At 43.8% G+C, this 25,143-nt stretch overlaps 3 protein-coding genes across 4 annotated transcripts; all 3 read left to right on the forward strand.

Moving 5' to 3' along the window:
- The first annotated feature begins 557 nt into the window (after window positions 1–557).
- On the forward strand, window positions 558–7,722 carry oser1 (oxidative stress responsive serine-rich 1). The gene is made up of 4 exons (XM_030723881.1): window positions 558–910; window positions 1,827–1,936; window positions 3,534–3,650; window positions 5,276–7,722. Exons 2-4 carry the CDS (start codon window positions 1,860–1,862, stop codon window positions 6,156–6,158), a joined length of 1,077 nt encoding a protein of 358 aa, XP_030579741.1. The 5' UTR covers window positions 558–910; window positions 1,827–1,859; the 3' UTR covers window positions 6,159–7,722.
- A 1,369-nt stretch (window positions 7,723–9,091) lies between these two features.
- On the forward strand, window positions 9,092–15,518 carry manf (mesencephalic astrocyte-derived neurotrophic factor). The gene is made up of 4 exons (XM_030723875.1): window positions 9,092–9,310; window positions 10,548–10,675; window positions 12,329–12,470; window positions 13,578–15,518. The coding sequence occupies exons 1-4, from the start codon at window positions 9,223–9,225 to the stop codon at window positions 13,760–13,762; spliced, it is 543 nt and encodes a 180-aa protein (XP_030579735.1). The 5' UTR covers window positions 9,092–9,222; the 3' UTR covers window positions 13,763–15,518.
- A 624-nt stretch (window positions 15,519–16,142) lies between these two features.
- On the forward strand, window positions 16,143–20,034 carry rbm15b (RNA binding motif protein 15B). 2 transcript variants are annotated; one of them, XM_030723833.1, is made up of 2 exons: window positions 16,143–18,483; window positions 19,516–20,034. In XM_030723833.1, exons 1-2 carry the CDS (start codon window positions 16,400–16,402, stop codon window positions 19,613–19,615), a joined length of 2,184 nt encoding a protein of 727 aa, XP_030579693.1. In that variant the 5' UTR covers window positions 16,143–16,399; the 3' UTR covers window positions 19,616–20,034. The 2 variants fall into 2 exon arrangements, with proteins under 2 accessions (XP_030579693.1, XP_030579692.1); XM_030723832.1 differs by having other exon boundaries at window positions 16,143–20,034.
- Window positions 20,035–25,143: the final 5,109 nt, after the last annotated feature.

The following is a 25,143-nucleotide window of genomic DNA, read 5'->3' on the forward strand; positions in this document are numbered from 1 at the left end:
TTTACTGAAACACGTGCAGACATGCATGAAGACATCGTATACAAAAAACAAGGCGACACAACCCGAACTCTCTGAGGTGGCTTTCTGTCATTTCTTTAAGTCTTCAGAAACAAAAGAAATGAGAACAAATGATGTGTTTCTGTGAAAGGCTGCGAGTAACAAAGTGTCTAAAGATACACTTTTGCTAACTTGTCTGTTCTGTACAGACACAACACTGGATCATCCCTGAGCTCGGAGCCTTTTTCTGCTTGAATGGTTCAGAGGTCAGAGTTCAGAGGCTTAACAAACAAAAACATTCCTGGGAAAATGGTCAGGTACAAGGACTGAACTGAAAATGAGTGAAAAAGTAGCCAATGTCCAAATAAAGACCTTCAGAAACTGTTGCTCAAGAGCCCTTCAGAAATTATAGCAGTCTGACTCCGTGGAAGCGAAATATAAAGGAATGAGGGTGACTCAAGACTTTTGCACAACACTGTGTGTGTATTTGTGTTTTAAAATTTTTATATCTTCTATCTAAATGTACTGGTTACAGAGTGACGTCAGCGCGTTACCGGGGCCGTGACGTCAGCGGCTGCGTTGTTGCAGAGTCACTGCTGGTTCGACTGTAAACAAGCCGAGGACGGAGAACCGTCGGGACCTGAGTCCGAACATCTGTGCGTCTTCACCCCGTATTTAATCACCGTTCGTGTCCGTCTGTGTCCTACTTTTTTACTGCCGGAATTGCTCGTATTGTCCCGCAGAGAGAGCCGCCCAACACCTTTGGACCCTGAGGCTAGCTTAGCTTAGCTTAGCTCAGCTTAGCTCTCGCTAGCCTGCCTGGCTAACCAACATCTGAGGGCCTGTTCAGAGGAGAACCCCCTTTATGCCCCGGGCACCCTCTTTTTCTGTTGTGACTGGAATATCCTGAACCGTGAGTATCGCCTTCCGTATTTAAAAGTGTTATAAACATTTAACACCATTAAATCTGACCTCCAGTGTCGAGCTTGCCAATTAGCCCAGAATCCTGCTGGTACGCTGTTTACGGAGAGTTTCAGCGGTTTGAGGAATAACTGAGTACAGTTTTAGCAGGACAGTTCGTACAGACGTGCAGCAGCCTCTCGCCGTCACATTTGATCTAATTTATTCACAGTTTATCTCAGATATTGTGTGTTCATTGACTGCAGCTCCGTTCTCTTACGAGAGGCCTGCGGAGCTCATTCACAGATGACTGCGTCTGAGCTCTGATTAATTAGGTCTCAGTAAATAGTTGGATAGCAGTTAAATTTCCCACACAAACGGAATCTCTGCTGCTTAAACGTTCCTGAATCTGCTGATCATCATCTCAGCCCAAACTGCAGCTTTTACTGAGTTACCTTCATTCATCTTTGAATTAAACAGACTTACACCTGCTGAATGCATCCTTTATTGTACAGTTATTTTCGAAGTATTTCATTAATGTTTGTTGTTAAGATAATGAAAAATACCTAATATAATTTACTACTTAGTTTTGGTATTTTGCGCTGTCTGATTATGAGTCAAAGATCCGAAATAAATTCACTGTGTTGACCTAGAAAACACACAAAGGCCTCATTTAATGAGTTGCAATCAGTTGTCACATTTTCTCAAATAATGGCTAATGTGGTTGTTTAATGCATTCTGTTATTGGTTACATAACTAGTGTTTGCATTATGCTTTCACTCTAGAGTTCACTGTTTTGTGGTCTCACAAAAATGTCAAATTACAGCCCAAGTTTGTGATGCAGGAATCAGCCAGTATAGGGAAACGTAACGCACTGCAACCCGTACGGGTTCAGCTCTGAATGTTTGTTGTGTGTTTCTGTTTTTTAGCTGGGTGGCTGGTCAGAACGACCTCCTCCCACCATGGAGGCAGGAGGGAAGGACTGTGAGGAGGAGACGCTGCAGATGGCTTTCAAGAAGCTGAGGGTCGACGCTGAGAGGTGAGCAACAGCTTGGCGGATGACGTTGCTTCAAATGCTCGTTTTGCACATGTGGAAAAAATGTTAACCTGTAAGCAAACCCGTGTATTAAAAAATTGTAGAGTGTACACTTACTGGCCCCTTTATTAGGTACACCCTTTCAGCTACTTGTTAATGCAGACTTTGAGTCAGCCAATCACAGTGTGGCAACTCTGTGCATTTAGGCATGTTGACATGGTCAAAATGACCTGCTGAATTTCAAACATCAGGACAAGGAAGGAAGGTGATTTAAGTGACTTTGAACGTGGCATGGTTGTTGGTGCCACATGAGTTTTCTTTACTTAAATGGCCTCCACAGTCACGATCTCAGTCCAGCTGAGCACCTTTGGGATGCAGGGGGAACGGGAGACTCTCATCATGGATGCAGCCGACAAATCTGCTGCAGCTGTGTGATGCTGTCATCTTAATGTAGACCAAAATCTTTGAGGAATATTTTCAACACCTTGTTGAATCTCTGCCATGACGAATTAAAGCAGTTCTGAGGTTGAATGGGGTCCAACCTGGTACTAGAAGGTGTACCTAATAAAGTGTCCGGTGAGTGGTATGTTAGTCTTGTTCTGATGGATGGCAATCAGGATGGATGAAATCTGAATATAACCCAACCACTCTCCCTGCAGATAATTGTCACAAAAAAGCAACACCTGCAGCACAGACGTGTTTAGCCTCACCTTTGTGCTCTCAGTGAAATAAACACACGAGCGAAGCTGCTGCATCGATCTTTGTCTTAGAATGAAGGAAACACGAGGAGTGTGTTTCTGTGTTGGTTTGATTTGACGCTCATTTATCACTGATTTTTAAATTCACCAGGTGTGTGTGTTTGTGGGTGAGGTGTGTGTATGTGTGCGTGAGAAAGGGTTTAAAAAAAATACAAAAAAGCTGTGTGGACAGCACTGACCATGTGCATTAACCCATCCATCCATTCTCTTCCGCTTATCTTGTTCAGGGGTTTTTTTGGCGAGGGCTATCCCTGCTGTCACAGGGTGAGAGGCAGGGTACACCCTGAGAGAGACAACCATTCACACCTATAGACAATTTAGAATCACCAGTTAACCTAACCCCAGTGACTGCATGTCTTTGGACTGTGGGAGGAAACCCACACAGACACAGGGTGGATTTGAACCCAGACCTCCTAGCTGTGAGGCAACAGTGCTAACCACTGTGCTGCCCGTGCATTAATCCATGCATATTTACTTAAAAGAGGAAAAAGAGTTAAATTCATCTTCGTATTTAATCCAGAGACCAGGCTTTGGATCCTCAGGCATACATAAATAAATATTTTGTATTTTTGAGCCTGATGGTCAAATTAAATCATGAATTTAACACTGCAAACAGCAAATACTGTTCGCACACACTCGTCTGTGAATCCTGTGTTATGGCAGCCAAACCTCATCCCTCTTCATTTCGTACTTCCCAACAGGGACAAGAAGGACCGACAGAACTGTTTGCTGCGTGTGTGTAGTTGAGCTGTGGTTGCAGCTTGTGTTCATGTATTTCATAGTTTCACGTGGTAGTAAACATGGTTTATGCTTTAATGTCTTTTTTCCCCTCCTCCTTCCAGTTTGCCCGGAGCTGTGAGCGTTTCGGAGGCAGTGACTTCCAGAGCACCATCGCGAGCTTCTCTCGACACCAGCGGAGCGAAGCCCAAACTCGGCTGCCCCAAAGACAACTGGCACGGGTAAGTTCATCTGCTGGGAGATGCTTGATCACAGGAACAGAACATGTAGATCCTCATCTTATGATTTTAATCGTGAGGTTTTTTACACTGAGTCACAAAAGAGGAGGCACGTTTTGTTCTCTCACTTACATCCTAAAAACGGCTTCAGAGCTGAGACGCTCCCTGGTTCAGCCTGGTGGACCAAAACTCTTCATTTGACTCCTAAAGCGGTCCGGTGTCATTAAATTCTTCCTTGTAGAGGGGAAGACAAACATTTTTTGTCCAGTGATAAATACGAGAACATGCAGTGAAGACATCGTAACCCACATGTTTCATCCACAGCCGCTGAATGACTGAAGTCACCTCTGACCCTGGCTCGGTGTTTCAGGCACATAGTGAGTCTTATTTCAGTCTGAATCAAAATCACTTTATGGTGATCACAAAAAGACGCAGCTGTTCATATCTCTGTGGCATCAATACAGGATTGTCTGTGGGATTAAAACCACATACAGGGTTCCTGCAGATCCAATCATTTTTTTTCAGGCATTGCAGTTAATGTCAGGCTCAGCCTTCCCGCACGTGCACGTCGATCATCAGCTTGTTTAAGACTAAACGAGGACGCCTTTGATTTAATGTGTTAATGTTGATCAAACCACAAAAAAAACAAACTACTGGTGCCCCACAACTGTTTCCCTTCAGCTTGTTTATTGTAAAGTTGGACTTTATTTGGCAAAGCTGTAGTTTGTTTTATCACAATAATAATCAGAATAAAGTGAATACTCACGTCACATCATTTGGTTTTCATTTGAATTATAAAACTTGAGGAAATCCCCAGTAAAAAACATTAAGTTAATGAATAATCGTGTTAATTAATGGATTAATGGTTGTAACTAAATATTCTTTTGTTGTGCAGGTGCTTGTTATTTTCTAATTTTGTAAAAAAAAAAAAAAAAATTGTATAAATTCAACCCCCCTGACCTATCATGCTTCAGTTCTCGTCATTGTTTTGGATGGCCTTGGTTCTGTACAGCACAGTAAATGAATTAATGATGAACTCTGTGATGATAAATAACAGCCATAACCAGCTGCCTCTCCAGCTGGTGCTCCTCCTCCTGATCTGCAGCATCTGTGAGCTCGGCAGAGCGGGACCAGCTCTCTGCCTGCTGCAGGCTCTGCTTGAAGTGGCCCCTGATCTCCAGAGCAGAACCAGGACTGCAGTAGCTAGTTACAGTTCTGGGTGGTGGGGATAAAGTCTGTCTGACAGCGGGTCACCAAAAGTGTGGATTTTCAAAATAAAAGCAAAAGGCTTCTCCAGTAGTAAATCGATCGTATCGTTGACTCACTCGGTGACAGAAAACCTTAAATTGCTGTCAGATCGCTGTCAGTGTTCCTGTGTGTGATGTCAGTGTTCCTGTGTGTGATGTGTAAATAAATGCTGATGATAGATCTGCATGAGAGCAGCAAAGTGGGAGAGCTTCTCTTGTGTCTAGGGATGGTTTCAGCCCCGGTTTTTGACTTGTGTCTGTGGTGATTGACCTCTTTTTTTTTGTTGAGTGATTATACTGGAGTTATTGTTTGAACAGAATATATTTTAGCTGGTTTTTGATCTGCACTTTTATTTCTTTTTTCCTCTCGTCACCTTTTAGCTGCATGAGGAAAACTTCCAGAGGAGCATCCAGAACGCAGCGCCGTCGCAGGTCCAAGTCCCCCATCCTCCACCCACCCAAGTTCACCTACTGCAGTTCCTCTGCAGCCTCTGCACTGTCGCCCCCTAGTGGCTGCCCGAAGCACCAGCGCCTGGCTGTGCCTGAGCCCGGTCCTCCTCATCCTGCATTGGATGGAATAACTGCCTCGCCTGTGGCCATCCAGAAAGAGCGCACCTCTTCAGGCTCACCTGGGCACTTCCCTCCACTGGTTTTTGGATCCTGCGCTGGTTATGACATGCATATTAGAGGTGTGGCTTCCTCACAGTCCTCACAAGAGCTCCCTGCTGTCATCACTGCCACATCCGGGCAGGACGGAGGGAATTCAAGTGAGGACAGCAGCCTAGAGGGCAGCGATGCCAGAGCAGGAGCATCCTTGAGATCTGGACCGGCAGAAGCTGCTGACTTCCGAGCTCTGTCTGAGCTCCACAGCGGCAAGTCGACAGAGGGTCCCCACACTGCCTGTTCCTGCGCACAGAGAAGCAGCTTGGAGTTGCAGGAAGAGGCCAAGCAGGGGGCAGAGTGTCAGTGTCATCATCAAGGCTGGAACGGTGTGGAAGTCTACTCCTTCACGGGCCTCCGCAACGTTATCTCAGAGTGTGAGAGGAACCTGCCAAACAGCGACGATCCGGCCAGAACTCTCAACTGTAACGCCGCTACGGCTTCGTCATCTCCAGCGCTGTCATCGGGCTCCCCTCGCTCCTGCTCGGAGCAGGCTCGTGCCTACGTGGACGACATTACAATAGAGGACCTTTCTGGCTACATGGAGTATTATTTATACATCCCCAAAAAGATGTCACACATGGCTGAGATGATGTACACTTAGAGTCAGATTTATTATTATCATTATTATTATATCAGATAAGGAAATAATAAGACGGTAACAAGGGTATTTTTTATGGTAAGATAAAAGTTGACCTTGGAGGAAAGTCGGGCACTTGTAGAAGAAAGAGCTAGGAATAAAACTTTAATGTAAATGGACAAAGGTCAGCTACAACATTAAAACCACTTTGAGGTTTGATGCAGATGTTAAGATGCAGCATCCTGCGGTGAAAGCTTCATTCATGTTGGTGATATTCCCCACATACCACCCACACTGCCGCAACACAGAAACACGACAAAGAGCTCCGAGCTCGACCTCTGAGCTTCCCTCGATCCTGGTCTGGTCGAGGGTCTGTGGGAACAAGCCCGATTCACGGAAGCCCCACGGCCCAAAGCATCCACCCCAGGATTCCACGGACCACCATTTCACTAGGAGGATTGAAGCACATCCTTGCTGACTCTCCCATTCTTTCCGGGTTGACCTCGTTATTTTTAGATGCCCTTTCTTGGGGGGGAGGGTACACCTGCACAGGTCAGCACTCTGTCACAGGGCCAATGCAGAGAGGCCATTTGCTGTTTTTCTCTAGAAATTTACGTAAATTTGTATGAAGATTAAACGCTATTAGAAATAAATATTGAATAGATTTACTCTAAGTTTTGTGGCTTTAACGTCAGAGTCTATACACACACACAGGCACAGTGTGTAGCGCCACAGCCTGACAACCCACAGCCCGAGGAACCGAGCGTCTGTGCCTGCAGTGTGGAGGATGGTCTCGACTTTTGAATGTTAGAACAGTAATTTAAAAAAAAGACTTTTTCTTTCTGTCTTTCTTTGGTCTTAATTTTTTCTTCCCTTGTTTCTTCTGATGGCTGGTAGGATGTTACGTGCTCCTACCACCAGGTGGCACTAACACATCTATAAGCTGTTTGCCAACTAGCAGGTTGTGAAATGAGGGTGAGACTTGGTCCAAAAATACTCCAAAAATGAGGCTCAGAGCCTGATGCCTCTCCAAGTGTATTAAATTCGATTAGGCTTTCATCCAAATGGGCAGCACTGGAAAAAAAAAAAAACGTGCCACTGCGCTCACTCGGTTTTTAAAGAAGCTTTGTTTATAAGTTTAAATAAAATTTTAATTAGGAAACATCCATTAACCTCACTGACAGTTTTGAAGCATGAATGTTAGCAGGTGTGCAGACAGTATCAGGCAGGTGGTTTTAATGTTGTGGCTGATGGCTGCAGAACATTAACCGATTTAACCCACATTTAAATGTTTCTCTTTGCCTTCCCCTCATTTTTACTGAATCTGACAAACACACGACAGCCAACTGTCTCTTTAGTTTCGCCTTTCTCTCACTTCCTTTGTTCGTGCTCTTTGGGTTTCTAGTTTTTTATTTTTTTCAGTTTACAGATGACGTTGCCAAAGCTCTTGGTGCTGGGTATTGCAGAAGGAGATGAGAGTAGGAATATGCAAACTTGTGATGCCAAGTGTGATTCTGTTTGTGGTGTTTGTGGCGACCTCAGGAGTCGCCTGTCTAGATTTAATTTCACTCAATAAAGAAGCAAGAAATGAGAATTTGTCATCTTCACTCATGTCATTGAAGCTGATATTGATATGAAGTTGGAATATTTTTATTTCTAAGGTGACGGCTGCACGTCAGAGCTCTGAAATGTTGGATCCATTAAAACTTCCGGTCCCACAGGCTGGAAAGGAGATGTGGAAATTGCTTCAGTCTGTCGCAGATCAAAGTGAAATTAATGTGACTGATTGAACAGATATTTTTGGGGTGTGTTAGAATCAAGCATAAAAACTTTTATATTTCCTGCATCACCAAATTAATACAAGTAAATCCCAGAGACAATGACAGGCACGGCTTCACAGAGCTGCTTCACCCAGTGGTGTCAGTAAGGTACAGCTGCACATACAGAACTTTCTTACAGCAGAGTATCTATAACCACACTTAAATATGCTGTAAATAAACGAGTCAGTGAAAACGTGGAGCTTCCAGCTGTTTTTAAGACCAAACTGAACACAACCTGCTCTCAACCAGGTGATGAGGTCAGCACAAGTTACCACGGTGATCTATCCAGGTAAAAGGAGCCGTGTTTGTGACACAGGAAGCTCCGACTTTAAGGTCAACAGCTCGCTAAGATGTTAATCTTGCTTCATACCGCACCCCAAAGGAATTTTCAGTAAACTCATTTTCATTTGTTCATTTTCCTGCTATTTTGATTTTAAAAAATTATGTTTTGATTAAATCAAATCCTAGAAAAAAGAAAACATCTTAAAGAAGTGTTTATATTACAGTTTTGTTGTTGAACTTATTTTTTTGGCAACCTTAATAACAGAGTGATTATTTAAATGTGTTTCTAAAGAATAAAAAGTGTGGATGCCAGGATAAACATGCTTAACCAGTCCTTCACAGCAGAAGAATTTTATCATATTTTTGATCATCAAGCAGAATGAGAAATAGAAGATGTAAAAATCTAAGCTTTATTCTGGGGCCAAAATTAACAAAACACTAAAAACAAAGTTTGGTAATAATAATAATGTCAAAATGTATTCCTACATTTCCAGTCACCAGTTTCATTTTTATTGGCCTATTTTGACATTAATGTATTTATTTTTAAAATGTAAGTAAATGCAAAGCATTTTTATGATTTTACTTTTTCATTACCGCAGTGTTTTTACTTTAATTCAAATAGTTATATAATTATACATGCTATTCTAGTTACTTGTAATTGTGGCACTTTTTGTCCTCCATACAGGGCACCAAAAAAAACATTATGAGAGCTCGGTGAGGGTGTGGACCAATCAGCCGGCGCCAACTGGACGATGTCCCCGGAATGCTGTGTCTCCGTCCAATCAGAAGCGAATGCGTGGAGGACTACGGAACGAGTCAGGCTTCTCGACCAATGAGGTATCAGCATAGCATGACGTGGCACCGGGAAGCCCACACGAAAGATTGACTTTACCGGCGTCCGTGCTGAAGCGACGGCGGTTTGTAAAACAGCTTCCCTCTCCAGCAGCGGTTAACCGGCAGGCCTCTGGGTGTTTATCCTCGCAGAAATGTTGTGTTTGAGCGGGTTGTCGGTGGCACTCGCACTCGCGCTAGTGCCGGGTCCCTCTGAAGCGCTGAAGGAAGGAGACTGCGAAGGTAGGTCCGCGTGCTAGCTTTTGCTAGCTTAGCTACAGTGGTCAGTTTCAGCAACTTCTGAAAGATGGCCATCTGAAACAGACTACACCTGCGAGGGCTGCAGTGGAGTTGGGAGCTGGAGGCGGTGTTTACAGCGTGGCCTCATATTCCTAAAGAGGAGGAAAAAAGATCCGAAGCTAATGCTCCCAGCGCTGCCAGAATAATGAGCTTCATCACTTCCAGTAAACCAAAATTCACCGGCAGCATCCTGTGAGACACAGACGGGTATCTGCTGGGAGTCCAGTCTGAGACGCGTCTCACCTGTAAAATGTTTGGTTCCGCAGGTTGCTGTGTGCAGCTGTGTGTGTTTGTGTGAAGCCTGGAAACCAGAGCGCAGCTTCAGAGTAATCCCGGATTATAATCTGCATCAATTTGACTTCCAGGGAAAAATAAGCTTTTTAGAGCAAACTTTTTGTGTTTGTAGCATCAGATGGTTATTCTGTTTCCGTTTGTATTTCTGATCACTGCTGGATTTTAAGGTAATTTAGATTCACTATCATAGAAACTATTCAAATAAAAATGTGACCATACTGAAATTTGTATTTATTTTTTACACTTTTGTTTGCAGGATTTTTTTTTTCTATTTATATTTTTCCCCATTTTGTTTTTGAGCTGATTTATGTTTTGAAGGGTTTGTGATCTGAAATTTGTAATTTACATTTAATAGCAGCAGACTTAATGAATGTGTAAAAATATAAATGCATGCATTTGAAATCACTTGTTTACCTGAAGATGCCTGAGGCTGCTCATCCTCAGGTTTCCAAAGGTATTATTCACTGTTATTCATTAAATGAGGAGTTTCTGGAGCCACATCTCAGGGGAGTGGGGGCAGCTTTTTTTGGTTTTTTTGTTTGACACTGGTGAACATCATCACTACTTTTCACTTAAGGGGAAGAGAAAATGTATTTTTACAGCTTTAAGTTCATTTTGCCGTCACTGACTCGGTCCACTGCTTATCAAATTCAGATGAATGTGGCCCATGAACTAAAATGAATTATGAATATACAGAAAACATGTTACAGCAGGCAGAACTAAACTGAATCCAAATATTTGGACAGTACTTCATTTCTAATAAGCAGCTTTGTTGTGACTGGTGTGTTTATTTTGTTTTTTTTTCAAGCTGCTTGCACACAGAGATTTAACAGTATATGTGTGTTCTTTGTTTCCTCAAGTAGATTTTTCTGTTTTCCTCTTGCAGTGTGTGTGACCTTCCTGGGGAAGTTTTATCAGTCACTGAAGGACAGCAATGCAAATTTTAACAGCGCAGACATCGAGCAGGCCCTCATAAAGAGCTGCAAAGATGCCAAAGGCAAAGAAAATCGTTTTGTGAGTAAACCGCTGACTCTTTGACATGTTTCTGTTAGCTGGGGGTGGTTGGATCTTTTAAAATGAACCTGAGCTAGTAATTTAACAAGATCGCAGAGAAGCAAGACAGAATACATGTATATGAGTGAGAGTGAAGCATAGGACGGTGACCAGGATGGACAGGAATAAAAGCTATCAGAGGGACAGTCGAAGTTAGCGGTGAGGCTGAGATAGTATGGGCATGTACAGAGGAGTGGATACATTAGACAGTGTTGCAGATGGAGCTGCCAGGCAGGAAGAAAAGAGGAGGTTCATGGATTAGTGAAGGAGGGCGTGCGGAGGGTTGGTGTGGGATAGGGTGACATGGAGGCCAGCAGTTCTCTGTGGCGACCGCCTAAAGGGAGCACCCAAAAGAAGAGATGAGTGGATGATGCTAAATAAAATGAGATAAATATCATAGTCCACATCGATTTGTATTCATCATCAGTGCACTGCATTAAAATGGAGGCTCTGCCCTTTATTTATGTTGCTGTGGTGATTCCTGGTATCAGAGCTCCATTTGACGGCCGCCTTTCACTGCTGATGCTGCACGTTTATCTTGGGTCAGTGCTGGTTAAACTAACTGATCAAAAACCTGGAGTTCAGGATTAGACTCGGCTTGTTAAACCTGAGTTTTAATAATCAGTATCTGTGTGGTTGTGTAGTATGAGCTACAGGAATGTGTGATTAAACGCTGCCACTAGTCAGTTAATCCAATCACATTTTATCAAGATGTATGGCAGTACCTGCCACTGGCCAGGGTATTTAAGCCAAGCCTGGTGGAAAGAAGAGCACCTGCAGTGCTTTAAGTGTCAGCTGTGTAACCACTCGATGGGTGCGGCAGAGCACCGGGGAGGTGAACCTGTTTGAATGAGCTCAGTTTTGCCTGGTTTGAGTGTCCTTTGACTTTTAGACCAGCTCGTCTTTCTCCTGTTTAAACTAGCAGATTAATCACTAGATGGTGTTAATTTAGTTTGTTTATATGAAAATGTTTGTTTTAGAGCTGTTTGATAACCCTCCCACCACCAGGGAGTGCAGGACTGCTACCTGGGGCAGAGACCTGCTCCGACAGGCCCGAGCAGCCTTCCTGTGTCGGGTTCCTGTTTGCAGTTTGGCCTCTTTTGAAAAGCAGATTTTTGGTATCTCAACTTAACAAATTCATAACCTGATCCTGGAAGAGCGTGCACACGGGGATGATTATTCAGTGACCACGTGGAGGACGTTTTGGTGGCGCTGCGTCCTCCACGCTGAATGGTCAAATGGTAAATGGACAAGTTCTTATAGAGCGCTTTTCTGTTCTGTCTGAGCACTCAAAGCAACACGTTTTACATTTACCCATTCACACCCATTCATACACCCATGTTAACTAAGCTAAGTGCTTTAATGATCTAACATTCACACACATTCACACTCCCACGGTTGCATTGGAGGGCAACTTGGGGTTAAGTATCTTGCCCAAGGATACATTGGCATGTAGCCTGGAGTAGCCAGGAATCGAACCCCTGACCTTCCTCTCAGTAGGTGACCTGCTCTACCTACTGAGCTACAGCCACCCCAGTTACTGAGTGAAAGCTGCCGACGGCCTCTTTAGTTTATTCATCTTTAACGTTTCTTCTCTCCGTTCTTCGTGTTTAGTGTTACTACATCGGGGCAACGAGCGACGCAGCCACCAAGATGATCAACGAGGTATCCAAACCGCTCAGCTACCACGTCCCCGTGGAGAAGATCTGCGAGAAACTGAAGAAGAAGGACAGTCAGATCTGCGAACTGAAATACGGTAAGGAGCTTTAGCTTTTAGGCTCTGTAGATGTTCTCTCACTTAAACGGCGTTGCTCACCCTTCTGTGGCATTTCATCATCTGTAGATGTGGGCCAGCACCTGTCTAAGGCCTGAATGTCTCCTGTGCAGGGACTTTGAAAAGCTGCCACTCTTTCAGGAGCAGCAGACGCACAGAAAGCGTTTCAGCCTCCAAGTGTTTGACAGATGAAGTCTCTTCATTAATTGGTACAGCTTCTAACAGCTCGACTGCCAGTGATGCAGTTTTCTGGCTTCAGGGCACATTTTTATTTTGGCTGCAGTCATTGTGTCAGAGTCCCCCTCTGAACCTTTTTTTTTTTTTTAGTATTCTGTTCAGCCATCATTACAAAGACCGTGTAAACAGACACAAAGTCCACAGTGTGTGTGCCATTGTGCCTGAGGAGGCTCAGGCAGAAGCAGTGCTTATACACACACGGCCGACATTCTTGTCATTAAAATGATCCAACCATCCAAAAAGAAGAAAAACAAACATCTTTATTATTCTCATGCACGGGGGAAAAAAACCCTTTGTACACAGCCTGGGAACATGATTTGCATTATTTTAACACAAACCTCACGTCATGTTTCATAATGTGAGACTTTAGAAACAGTGGATCAGTGTGATCAGCCATATTTATGATCCATATTGCTCTTTTTTTGTAATAAAATATAAAAATGTCATTTTTTTTGAAGGTTGAGTCTGAAAAATCAAGGAATGGAAAGAAGTATATTATTATTATTATTATAATAATAATAATCCCTTGTTTGATACACGTGGAATCATAAATGTAGCCTTGGCTGGCTAATTAGCAAGTACTGAACTTTCAAAATAAGAGCAAGGTGAGTATTCTCTGTATGAATGATTGTAAAATCTGCTAATGCCGGTAAACTTGGTCAGTTTCGGCTCAGCAGTGGGTCACGAGGACCGTCCGGCTGCTCGTAGAGACACGTGGCTGCAGTCTCTCTTCATATGGACTCTAATGTGCATTTATCTGCATCCACTTAGTTATTTCTGGACAGTGAAGCCTGTTTTCATCCGTTTCCACTTCAGGCAGCTGCGTTCTGACTTTTGTTGTTTTTCTTGCAGATAAACAGCTGGACCTGACCTCGGTGGACCTGAAAAAGCTAAAAGTCAAGGACCTGAAGAAGATCCTGGAGGAGTGGGGCGAGTCCTGCAAAGGCTGCGCCGAAAAGTCCGACTTCATCCGCAAAATCACAGAACTGATGCCCAAGTACGCCCCAGCAGCTGCTAAAGCACGGACAGACCTGTAACAAATAAAAGTCATAAATATGAACTTGGACCAGACTGCGATCCAGTGCAGGAGGACCGGGGGTTTATTGGGCATGTTTGTTTCAGTCTTTAAGGCGCACAGATTCAGAAGTATAGATGTTAGTGTTGTCCTAATCTGTACTTTTAAATCAAGAGTGAGGGAGAATTAGCAGCAGTGATCAATACATTTCACAGTGACTGTCTAAATAAGGTTGTGTACACACACACACACACACACACACACTGTCCCAGAAATTTATGAGTTCTAAATGTGCACCACTCTGAGACCTGAGAAGAAAATCCAAACACGAGGAGGCAGCTTCATCAAACTTGAAAAATTCTGCTTACGAAGGCAGAAAGTTCAGAATGTGCTTAAAAATCTTCACACTTTAACTTTTTCCTTCGGTGTCGCTGTAACGCAGTGAAAGCTGTCTGTACGTTCACGTGAAGATTAAAACAGGAGCTGCTAATGGAGAATTTGGCTACTTTTAATTTTTCTCAATGTAAACAAAACCAGGCTAAAATTAGATTGGGTCTGGCTCTCCTGATTGCTTTCCATCATACTGGTTCCCAAACAGGTCTGCGTGGTGTGTCCGTCCGAAATATTCACACAAATCTGAATTTCAAGCATTAAAGTGCAGCAGAAAGAAATACCAGAACAAGGCTCTGGATGGGATTTAAAGGTCAGGAGGAGAACCCAGTCTCCCCAGGAATTATTACTGGGGAGGAGATCTTACTGGTCAGAGAAGCTGGTATTAAAACTCACCAGAGCTCCTGCAGACATGAATCCCATCTGAATTGAGCTTCACTGAACTTAACTGCTGTTTTGTGTTGGCTGTTCCTTACAATACCTGAAGGACGAGTGAATGTTGAGACTTTTGGGAATTTTGCTCAGTCTATATTCCTGAATTCATGAACGTTCGGCTCCTTGGCCCTTCAGCCTCTACTGTGGTTCACATCAGTAAAAGTTAGTTTTTCTCATAGGTGAAGCTCGTTAGATTGAAAGTCTCTGCAGGATCATCTGGCTCAGATGAAAATAACCAAACAGCCCCTCCTTCATGATGCTCCCTGCTGTAAAAAACGAGGAATTGTACCCCCGATCTCTGGAGAGTTCACACTAACGTTGGGCCGGATTGGATCTTCGTGTGTTTGACACCACAGTCGCAGTCTGTTGACCCTCTGATCTGAACTGCTGAGGTTTGTTACAGGATTTCACAGTGGCTGCAGTTCAACTTAAAGCGAGCTGTGCACGAAACTGAAAACCAACAGTGGAAAGTGACTGTCGGCAGCAGGAGACCTGGATGATTGAGAATCTGACATTTATTTAGGATTTTTTCTTTGATTTCTAATAATTAGTTTCCACCATTTTAAATTCATGTTAAATGTTTGCATCCAGCTGAGCTCAAACACGCTGGAATCACTAAAAGGTAAAATTTTTGATGCCACTTACCGTTCATGGTCCCCAAACGCGGGGAAACAACCATTTACTGTTTTCTCTCACGTGCTGTGCTGAAACTGAAGTGCCCCTCCCGCCCTGGACTGCGGCGGCGTCTTTGGATGAAACTTATTTTACCGTTTGGTGTAAACAGATGGCGCGTACTTAAAGCTGATGATAAAGGGGGTGCGATGCTTCAGAAGAGTTGTAAGAAAAATGAAAACTTAAAATATGCTGTTGTCTCAGTGACTTTTCATGTAAGGCCATGTCATTTGCTACAACTGTACTATTCTACTTTTTCATTAAAATATGAAAAACTCCAAGATGGGGACCTGCTCTCATTTGTCATCTACTCATTTATATAACATTAAGTTGCACTTCAGACATGCAGCGCCTCAGAATCACTGGGTAACCTGATGTGCACATCTTTCGGGAGGAAGCTGGAGAGGACCCACCACCCCCCATATTCCCGTCATATCTCCTGTTCCAGGGGTGCATCTCCATATTAAACAAGGGGGAGGACAAGTCTTCCTGTGAGTCCAAAGCTCAGAGGGCTCCAAACACAACGCTGATCTCTGTGTGACACAGTCATCTCAGTCACTCCGGGGAAGGCTTTCCACCGTTTGTTAATCTTAGGTTGCAGTAGAGTAATTTGAAGCGTTGCCTCCTGCCTGCTTTTCCTAACCACTTCTCCCTGTCTGTATTATGGAAAATCTCAAAGGAGAACTTCTTTTGACCACTCCTCTCCAGTGAAAGTAAAAGTAACTTTAATCCGCATATTTTCAAAACACATGAACATATTTCTATTACTGTTTCACCGTTTTGTTTTTCCCCTCATATTAATCCTGAATATTGGGAATGCGTTGGAAAATAACCTTACTTGGCATTCCATAATAACGCGTCAAGCGTCATGACGTCCACCGCGGTTGCGTCATCACGTCTCCGCCCTCCAGAGGGAAAGCGCACATTCCTATTGTCCAAGATGGCGGCGCTGGTGCAGCTCCTCCGATGCTGACATGTTTTTAAACCAGTTAATGCTTTTATTTCGACATATGTGCGGTTACTCAGTGGTCGGGGGAGTAGCGTTTCATTGCCGTAGCTGCCGTCTGCAGCGTTATTGTCGCTAACGGTCCAGGAATTCGCTGCCGGGGGCCGGATTCCCGTTGCAGGCACCGAAAAGTTTGAGCTCCATCATCCTCTGAAAATGAAGCGGCAGGCCGGGAGAGAGGCGAGTCCGTCCAGGGCCGCCGCCAAGCGGATACGGGAGAGGGAGCGGGAGAGCGCGCGGAGAGAGGAGATACCGCCGCCGCCGCTGGCTCTGCTGCTGGCGGAGAGCCGGGGATATCACCGTCGGAGCCGCAGCAGGGAGCGGGAGAAGCCGCGGCTCCGGGAGGAGCGGGCTGCCGCCCTGGAGCTCCACCACCGGCACGAGCTCAGCCTGCTCGGCCGCCCGCCTCTTCGCACAGCCGCGGCGGAGCTCCCCGCCGCCCGTCCGGGCACGCTGGAGTACAAGACGCTCCTCATCAGCAACCTGGGCTCCCAGGTGTCGGACGAGGACGTGGAGGACGCTTTGTTTCACGAGTTCAAGAAGTTCGGGGACGTCAGCGTGAAGCTGTCGCACACCCCCGAGCTGGGCCGGATCGCCTACGTGAATTTCCGCCACCCGGAGGATGCCAAGGAGGCCCGGCACGCCAAATCCTCCAGGTTAGTTCTGGGTGACCGGCAGCTCAAAATTGAACCCATGTACGTGAGGAGGCGGAGCGCCACGCCGCCGGACGTCGGGTATTTACCTCTGCACGCGCCATACCCGTACCGACAACGCTCCCTGTCGCCTCCCGGGCCCGGCGTGAGCAACATTAGGGACCTCCGGGCTCGGCATTACGCCCTGGAGACGCTGGGTCTGAGCAGGGAGAGGGAGAGGCTGCTGGATTATTACGGCATGCTGGATGAGAGGGGCCGGCCTTACGGTTTCCCCCCAATGCCCGTGGTGGAGGATTTAAAGCCTGAGGACGACCAGAGGGCCACCAGCAATCTGTTTATTGGAAACCTAGACGGTAACGTCACAGAGGCGGAACTAAGGAGGGGCTTTGACAAGTATGGCATCATTGAGGATGTGGTGATTAAACGTCCTTCACGTGGGCAGGGCGGGGCTTATGCTTTTGTAAAGTTTCAGAATCTGGACATGGCCCACAGGGCCAAAGTGGCCATGCAGGGGCGTCTGATCGGAGGTAACCCCATAAAGATAGGCTACGGCAAAGCCAACCCAACCACCCGGCTCTGGGTGGGTGGACTTGGGCCTGGGAACTCTCTGGCTGCTCTGGCACGGGAATTTGACCGTTTTGGAAGTATCAGGAATATTGACTATGTGAAGGGGGACAGTTTTGCATATATTCAGTATGAGAGTCTAGATGCCGCCCAGGCTGCCTGCACACAGATGAGGGGCTTTCCTCTGGGGGGCCCCGAGCGCCGCCTCAGGGTGGACTTTGCCAAAGTTGAAGAGAGCCCCTCTCGCCCATTTCCTCCTGGCTATCAGCCTCCCGTCGCACTACCCACCCATTACGACCTCCTCGGAGAAGCGTACAGCCGCCATCGCAGCCTGGAGCGGGAGCTGAGGGGGGCCAGGGACCGCCTCTCACCGCCCTCTCACAGCCTTCTCTCTCTCAGGGAGCGAGAGAGAGCCCTACTGGAGAGAGAGTACCCTGCCAGCCCCACACGAAGCCTGGAGAGGAGAGCGGGCGGTGTGGAAGCATTTGGGAGGAGCGGTCGAGGAGGTAGGAGCCGCAGCAGGAGCAGGGAGCGCTGGCTGAAAGAGCGGGAGGAGAGGAGGAGCCGGAGGAAGAGCCGCAGCAGGAGTCTGTCCACTGAGAGGCAGCCGGAAGAACGGGAGAAGGAGAGGGTGAGGTCCAGAGTTCGTGGTCCAGGAGGGGCTGTCTCTCCTGACGCCAGCCCAGACCGAGCCCGAGTCCGAGCTCCAGACTCCACCACAGAGCCACGAGACCACTCCCCTGACAGCGGCGGAGGGGGGCGACACTCCAATACAGCCACGACCACCAATGAAGAAGAACCCCCATCTGGCCGCCACCACAGCAAGAGGTCCTCCAGCGACCACGTAAACAACAACCACCACCATCGAAACAGCGAGGTCATCACCGCCGGCTCACCTGCTGCCATCCACACTAACACCTCCTCCTCACCGAGCACGCTGTCAGAGTTTGCCCAGACGGCGCTTTCCAAGACGTGGCACGGCTTCTTCGCCCTGAAGAACAGCAGCTTCCCCACTGACTTGTACTTGCTGGAGGGCGGGGCTGCGTTCTTCAGTGCCGTGATGAAGGACAGCCTGAAGCTGCAGAGCCAGAACCAACCCAGCCAGCTGAAGATCGCCCAGCGGCTTCGCATGGACCAGACCCGGCTCGACGAGGTGTCACGCCGCATCAAACTCGGCCGCCCAGACAACTTCGCCATCCTGCTGGCGCTCCAGGGCCCCGTCGACCGTCAGGCCCCCTCCCCTGAGCCGGGCCTCCAGGTACGCCTGCTTCGTCACCTGGTGACGTACCTGCGGAACAAAGAAGCTGCCGGAGTCGTGAGCCTCCCTGCTGCTAAGGAGGGTGCGCCGGGGGCGATGCTGTACGCTTTTCCACCTGGGGAGTTCTCACAGCAGTACCTGCAGGCTGCCAAGAGGACTGTGGGTAACCTGGACGAGGAGCACATGGTTATTGTGATCGTCAATGACACTAACTGAACCTGCACAGACGTGAACGGAGGAGTACTTCCATGTTGTTTTTAGAAAGAAAAGCATTATTATTGTTTTACTCAGTATGTTATGAATGAAACAGAGCGAGCTACACTACATCTTCATCGTCCTCTGCCCTCACGGGTTCATGGGAAATGGGTTTTAAAACAATTGTGAAACACTTAAAGAAGACAAACGCTGCACACAGACAACGCTCGGTCCGTGTAGGAAGTAGAATTTATTGTGGAAGTTGTATCGTGTAAAATGTCAGTTTGGTTTGAGGGTATTCCTGCTTTCGCTGTCTCACGTGTGTCAGTGCAGATATATAGAAATGCATGAGTTTAACAGGCAGCACCGCCTCAGCAATGTAAAAACATTACCCAGCTTATTGTCACAGCAAGATGGAATAAAACAGGAAAAATATTAAATATTCACGGTTAATCATAATCATGAGCTAAAATGATGAAGTAGAAAAACAAAATGTGTCTTACAGAGTTTGTCAGAATTTAGACAGAAATTAAAGTGACACCACAATTTAATGTTCAAGTCATAAAAGAAAAAGTCTAAAAACCAAGTTTTAAAAAAATCACCTTGCTGTCAAACAATAACACAAAAGCAATGATTAAAAATGGTCATTATTTAAATGAATATGAGGTACCACCTCTGAAGTATGACCAAAAAATGTTTTAAAAAGTGAAATTTTAGAATTTGTAAAAGTTAATGTTTAAAAAGTTAAAGTGATGAATAAAAGGCCAATTTAAAGATTCAACATTTTACTCGCCAAGTCATATAAAATCCATATGTTTGACTTTTAAATTATGAAATAAAAATTTTAAATTATGGTTAAATGTCAACCATTTGAGTTTATTTAACCATAATTTAATTTTTTTTTAACTTAAATTTTGACTTTAGAAAATTGAAATTGTGATGTTATGTTTCATGTCAGCTTATTCAACACAGGTGAACAAACAGGAAACCTGTGCAGGGTTTTTTGGTGATGGGAGATCAAGTTTAACCTCAGCGATGCCTCCTGAAGCCCTGAAATCCCGCGTCGCCAGTTTCCTGTATTATATTCATCGAGCGGTCACTTTTCTAATACTGCGTGTGCAGGCGGTGGGGGGGTTGTGGGGTTGGTCACACGGTGGGGGGGTCGTGGGGTTCTTGATTCAGGTTTATATCAAATCAGAACAAGCCGATGCTTCAATGAAAGGTTTTAACTGAATTTAGGCTCTTTCAGATTTTAAGTATTAAAATGTGGATTTTATCTGAGCTGGCGAGTATAAAGTTTAATTTTGGTCCTTTATTTGAGTTTTATTCATCATTTTTGCTTTTCATATAAAAAGAAAATATAAACTCTGATTTAAAATATTTTTTCTTCTGTTATTTAATTCTTTAGACTTTTTTGTCCAAGTTATCCATAAATATGAATTCTGACCCCCTGACCTACTTTATCCTGTACTTATATTAAACACAAATATTTATTCTAGTAATGACCACTTTATTAAGGTCGATTTTCTTTGTTTAGAAAGTCAGAAGTCTGACTTTTTAAACTCAGTGATGACTGTTTTGTGTCACAAATTAAAAATTGAGGTATGAAGGTAAATTCACATTTTTTCTTCTTCATAAATTTAACTTTGATATTTTTTTCATATAATTGTGACTTCAGGAAATAAATTTAGCTTTTCTACTTCATAAATTTCATAAATCATAACTTCATAAACCTCATAATTGTAATGAGTATTTCTTTTATTAATTACCTTTCTTCCTCTTGCACGTCTTTGAGCTGCCCAGTTTTGACATCGTTTAGTCACTGCCAGCTGTTAAACACATCTGCACAGGTAGGACGGTGACAGTGGGAATGACCTGGCACTGAACGTTTCTCACGATACAAATAAGAACACTTGTTTGCACGGAGCAGCACTTTTCTCACTCTAAGCTGTTACAGTAAACACTACAGCCTGACGGGAGTCTCGCTGGGCTTCAGCGCCGTGTCCAGAGCGTCCAGGCCGAGCAGCACGAGAAGCTTTTATTCCGAGTACTGTAGACTGAGGGGGGGCGACGGCAGCTGAGTCCGCCGCTGGCTTCTTCTAGGACTTTTTTTTTTAAAGTGAGGCCAGTGGAGTCCGACCCTCCGTCCCCACCGCTGTAAAGGTTATGTTAGTTAGTCTTTTTATCAATTTAAAATCATTCCAGCTGTTTAGTTTTGGAAGGCGTGCGAGTGTGTTCGATGTTGCATGCAGGAAAAAAAGTTCAGTTTTGTCAGTCAAAGAAACGCCAGCTTCCCCTCCAGGAGGCTGCTGATGTTTGATCATATTACTGGTTTTGTATTGTACACATTTATACCTTTTATTGGATTTTAATACATCAGTCCATCTGTTATCCACACCTGCTTCTTTCTTTTTATGTTTTGTCTCTTCAGTTGTCTTTTTTGGGGGCAGTTTCAGTTGAGTAAAACCTTTGAATCGATGATTCACAGGCTGATTTTAAGAATATTCAGATGTAAATGGTAAAACAGTTTGACAGTAAAGCATGCAGGAGGTAGAAATGTGCTAAAATACATAATGAAACCAATAAAATGACGGTGACTTTAAACAGTAAAAAGTTGCAGTTTAATGAAAAAGCCAACATAACGAAAAAGAAGCTTTAACAGTTTTTGTAGTTTAGTTGATGTGAGGTGCTCGGTCCCTGTTTATGGGTCAGATGTGTTTGATGAAAAATATACTGAACGCCTATTAATACCAATAAAAGCCATGATTTTTTTTTTTTTCATTTTTTGGTCATGAAGACTGCATTATAACATGAAAAGTAAAATTATTTCATGATTCTGATCAAGATATTTTACTGTTTTTTAAAAATACATATTTATTTATATAATGTTGGAAGATTTTTCAATCATTTTGATTTTTTTTCTTTATAATTCAGAAATGTGGATTTGGTCTAACTGGGCACTTAATGTTCTTTGACTCATAATTTTTATATACTGGGACAGGAAGATCCTGGGGATTACAAAGTTCAAGTCAAGTATTACATTTCTTCCTAAATTTATATATATATATATATATATATATATGTTAAAGATGAGTTTTTTCTGCTTTAGTCTCTATTTTATGGGCATACATTTGCTTCCATACTTTGTCCTTTAAAGCGTTAATATAAAAAAAAAAAACCACAGTGGGAATATTTCAACCACTTTACAATGATGTTTTTTCAGTATTATTTTTAGTGGCTTCTGAAAACCAGCCTGAACAATTTAACGTATGAATAATAATTATAAATGAAACAACTGTGAAGATTTCATATGTTTGAGGTGTTTGCATCACCTCAGAGTTTCCCGTTATAGTTCGAGGAAAACACCCAAATATGTTCCACGCCTCCCAGAATAAATGACTGATGCACATGCAGCACATTAACAAACACTTTCTCTTCATGGATTTGAAAACAGCAGGAATGCTTTCAGATAACTGTGTGTTGCAGATTAAGTCAAAATACAGGTGCAAAAAGTGCACAAAACACAAAAATTATATACATGATGTAATATTGAATTTTGGTTTTCAGTTATCGTGACAGTCTGAATTAAATAAACACGTCAGCACATTAGAGGCACCGACACTTGTTTCATTGTTGCTAAATGCATCACATGAAGTTAATGTTAAAACTCTGAAATCCAGATAAAAGTGAAATGCTTTGTTTTCTAAAATACAAACCAGAGAGTTACACTGAGATTATTTTCTGCTGTTTATGTTGATTTGTAAAAATAAAACCAGCAATTATTCATTTATGAAATTCTGGACCAAATTTGGCTGATAGTCGAAGCTGTTTTCTTTTTTTGTGTGTGTTTGTTATTTATTCCCCCCTTTGTTCCAGCAGAGCAAACACATCTGGAATATAAAACATTACTAAATAACTGAACCTGATGTGACACCAGATAAATACAAGGCCTATATGTCGGTGCATCCCTGGTTAGTATTTTTATCAATGAATCTTTGAATTATTTCTAGAATTAATAAAAACATGAAACAGTCAAAGTCAAGTTTTAGCACCCAGTGAGATCTTTTAAAGGTTAAAATTTGGTCTCACCGTCAATGAAAAAAGAACCCAAATATTCCAATATTCTTAAATAATACTAATGTTAAATATTAGCTTTAAAGACTTTAACATCACAGTCTGATTTCTCTTTTTGTTTTTGTCCCTCTAAAAAAAAAAGAAAAAGATTTTGTACTTCATAAAAAACTGTAAAAAATGTTTGAACACACGTGACAGTACACTCAGTGTTAAAGGGTTAATGAAGAAAAATAGGCCGTGATATGGAAGCCTATTTATGCCAATGAAAGGTACCATCTAAGTTCAGCGTGAGGTTCCCAGGTTTGGCACTGCGTACCAAATCCAAGTAAACTTTTAATAAGGAGCCGGTTTATGTTAATAATATATCTGAAATCTCTCGTGCTGTTCGCTCTCATTTCCCCAGAATGAATTTTCTGAAACACCCACATTTATGTGTGACAGCCAGAGATTATAAGAGTTCTGAAATTCACTGGTTTTAATATAAAGGGCCTAAATTTCTCCAAATGAGGGATGAATGATGCATCCCCACTGAATCTGAAATGATTAGAGAACAGCTGCTGAAATAAGAGTTTCAGAGGTCATTGGGATGAAAAGGAAAACACATGAGAGTAAGAAGACTTTCACAGTGACTGAAGTTCAGCTTCTTTTCATGCTCAGTGTATTTACTTATTGACGAATGCGACTCTCATCCCACATGTAGCCTTTAGCAAAACTGTGTTTGACTCTGATCCAGGCCTTTAAAAAAGCAAGCAGCTCTACAGGAAGTGATGTCAGCAGGCCCTGCAGGAGTAACTGATAAGTCAAACAGATTTTAGACGTCATTCTGCATCCTTTAACAGTCCTGAATTAAATCCGAGGAACATCTGAACACAAGGAGGCAGCACAAGCAAAGAAAAGGCAGAGGTGAGGACTCCGGCAGGCTGCACTCAGCCGGTCTAATCTTTCCATAACACAGAGAGCCGAGGAAAAGATGCAGAGCTTCCGCAGGGATTGAGCCGAGCCTGAGCTCACAGCTGAAGATGTGGGCCAGGCAGGAAGCTGCTGCTGGTGTAAACACGCCTTCAATATTCCCAGTGCTGGTGGAAAAACAGCACAGCTTTCTCTGAGGATTCAGGGAACAGATGGTCCCAAATATTTAGATCATGCCCCCCCCCCCAGCAGAAACATGAAAGAAGCTGCCGGTACATGTTAGCATATATTGTCACCTGGTGCCTGATTTTTGTGTTTACATAAAGTTATTAAATTGTTGTGAAAAAGGTACAAAATTCTAAATGCACCAGAAATTCTCCAACTTACTGTGTCCCCCAAAACCCGTCACCCTGGAAAATCTGCACTGCAGTTTGCTTTGACTTCATCTAAAATTTATATATAAATTAATTCATGTTTCCTCCATCCAGTCATTCATTTAACTGTCTGTATTTGCTGCTTGTTTGGGACCAGATTATGTTTGAAGATTTATGAATGAAATTAAAGGGAAATAGTGTCATTATTTTCATTATTCATTTAGTTGTAAGAATGATGGATGAAGCGACATTTGGAAAACAGTGACAAAATTGTAGCTGCCTGAATCTGGTGATGGTTGAGTCATGATGTTTGCTGAGAAAGTAAACTGAAAATGTCCAGCCAAGTGATTTTGGATGCATTAGCTGACCTTATCCTCTTCAGGCAGGACTGTACTGTGCAGTCTGGTTGTGTTATCAGGATGTTAGTTAAAATTAGCCAGAAAAATACAGCTCAGGGTCAGATTTGATCCCCAAAACCTAATGATTATTAGTTGATGTCAGCAGACAGCTCAAATATCTGTCTTTCTGTTTCCTTCTCGTGTCTGCTCCGCCCTCTCCTCGCTCCCTTTTTCTCAGGTGTGCCAGGTGGAGTAATTGATGACTGTCCTGTCCCGACTTAAAGGAGGCTGTGAAAACATGTCGCTGGCTCAAAGACCAAGCAGCTTTCCAGCATCCTCAGATCCCTGCACGTTATGGGGATTTCTTTCCTTTTGAGCTGGAGGTCCTTGCAGTTTGATTATTTTTTTGGGTTTTCATACCTCGTTAGTTTAGACAGGGAAGCTCTGGGTCCTGCAGCCCACCGTGTGGCCCCTCCACCTTTCTGTTCCACTTTGCCCCCAGACCTTATTGTCTGTTCAAATCAAATAACTTTTG

The sequence above is a fragment of the Archocentrus centrarchus genome, unplaced genomic scaffold, assembly GCF_007364275.1.
Source record: "Archocentrus centrarchus isolate MPI-CPG fArcCen1 unplaced genomic scaffold, fArcCen1 scaffold_29_ctg1, whole genome shotgun sequence".
Taxonomy (NCBI): Eukaryota; Metazoa; Chordata; class Actinopteri; order Cichliformes; family Cichlidae; genus Archocentrus; species Archocentrus centrarchus.

Excerpts from the sequence above, each read along its gene's own strand:
- oser1 (XM_030723881.1), top strand. The coding sequence starts at position 1,860 with ATGGAGGCAGGAGGGAAGGACTGTGAGGAGGAGACGCTGCAGATGGCT. Across the intron at positions 1,937-3,533 it reads CTGAGGGTCGACGCTGAGAG|TTTGCCCGGAGCTGTGAGCG; the intron begins GTGAGCAACAGC and ends TCCTCCTTCCAG. Across the intron at positions 3,651-5,275 it reads CCCAAAGACAACTGGCACGG|CTGCATGAGGAAAACTTCCA; the intron begins GTAAGTTCATCT and ends GTCACCTTTTAG.
- manf (XM_030723875.1), top strand. The coding sequence starts at position 9,223 with ATGTTGTGTTTGAGCGGGTTGTCGGTGGCACTCGCACTCGCGCTAGTG. Across the intron at positions 9,311-10,547 it reads GAAGGAAGGAGACTGCGAAG|TGTGTGTGACCTTCCTGGGG; the intron begins GTAGGTCCGCGT and ends TTCCTCTTGCAG. Across the intron at positions 12,471-13,577 it reads GATCTGCGAACTGAAATACG|ATAAACAGCTGGACCTGACC; the intron begins GTAAGGAGCTTT and ends TTTTTCTTGCAG.
- rbm15b (XM_030723832.1), top strand. The coding sequence starts at position 16,400 with ATGAAGCGGCAGGCCGGGAGAGAGGCGAGTCCGTCCAGGGCCGCCGCC.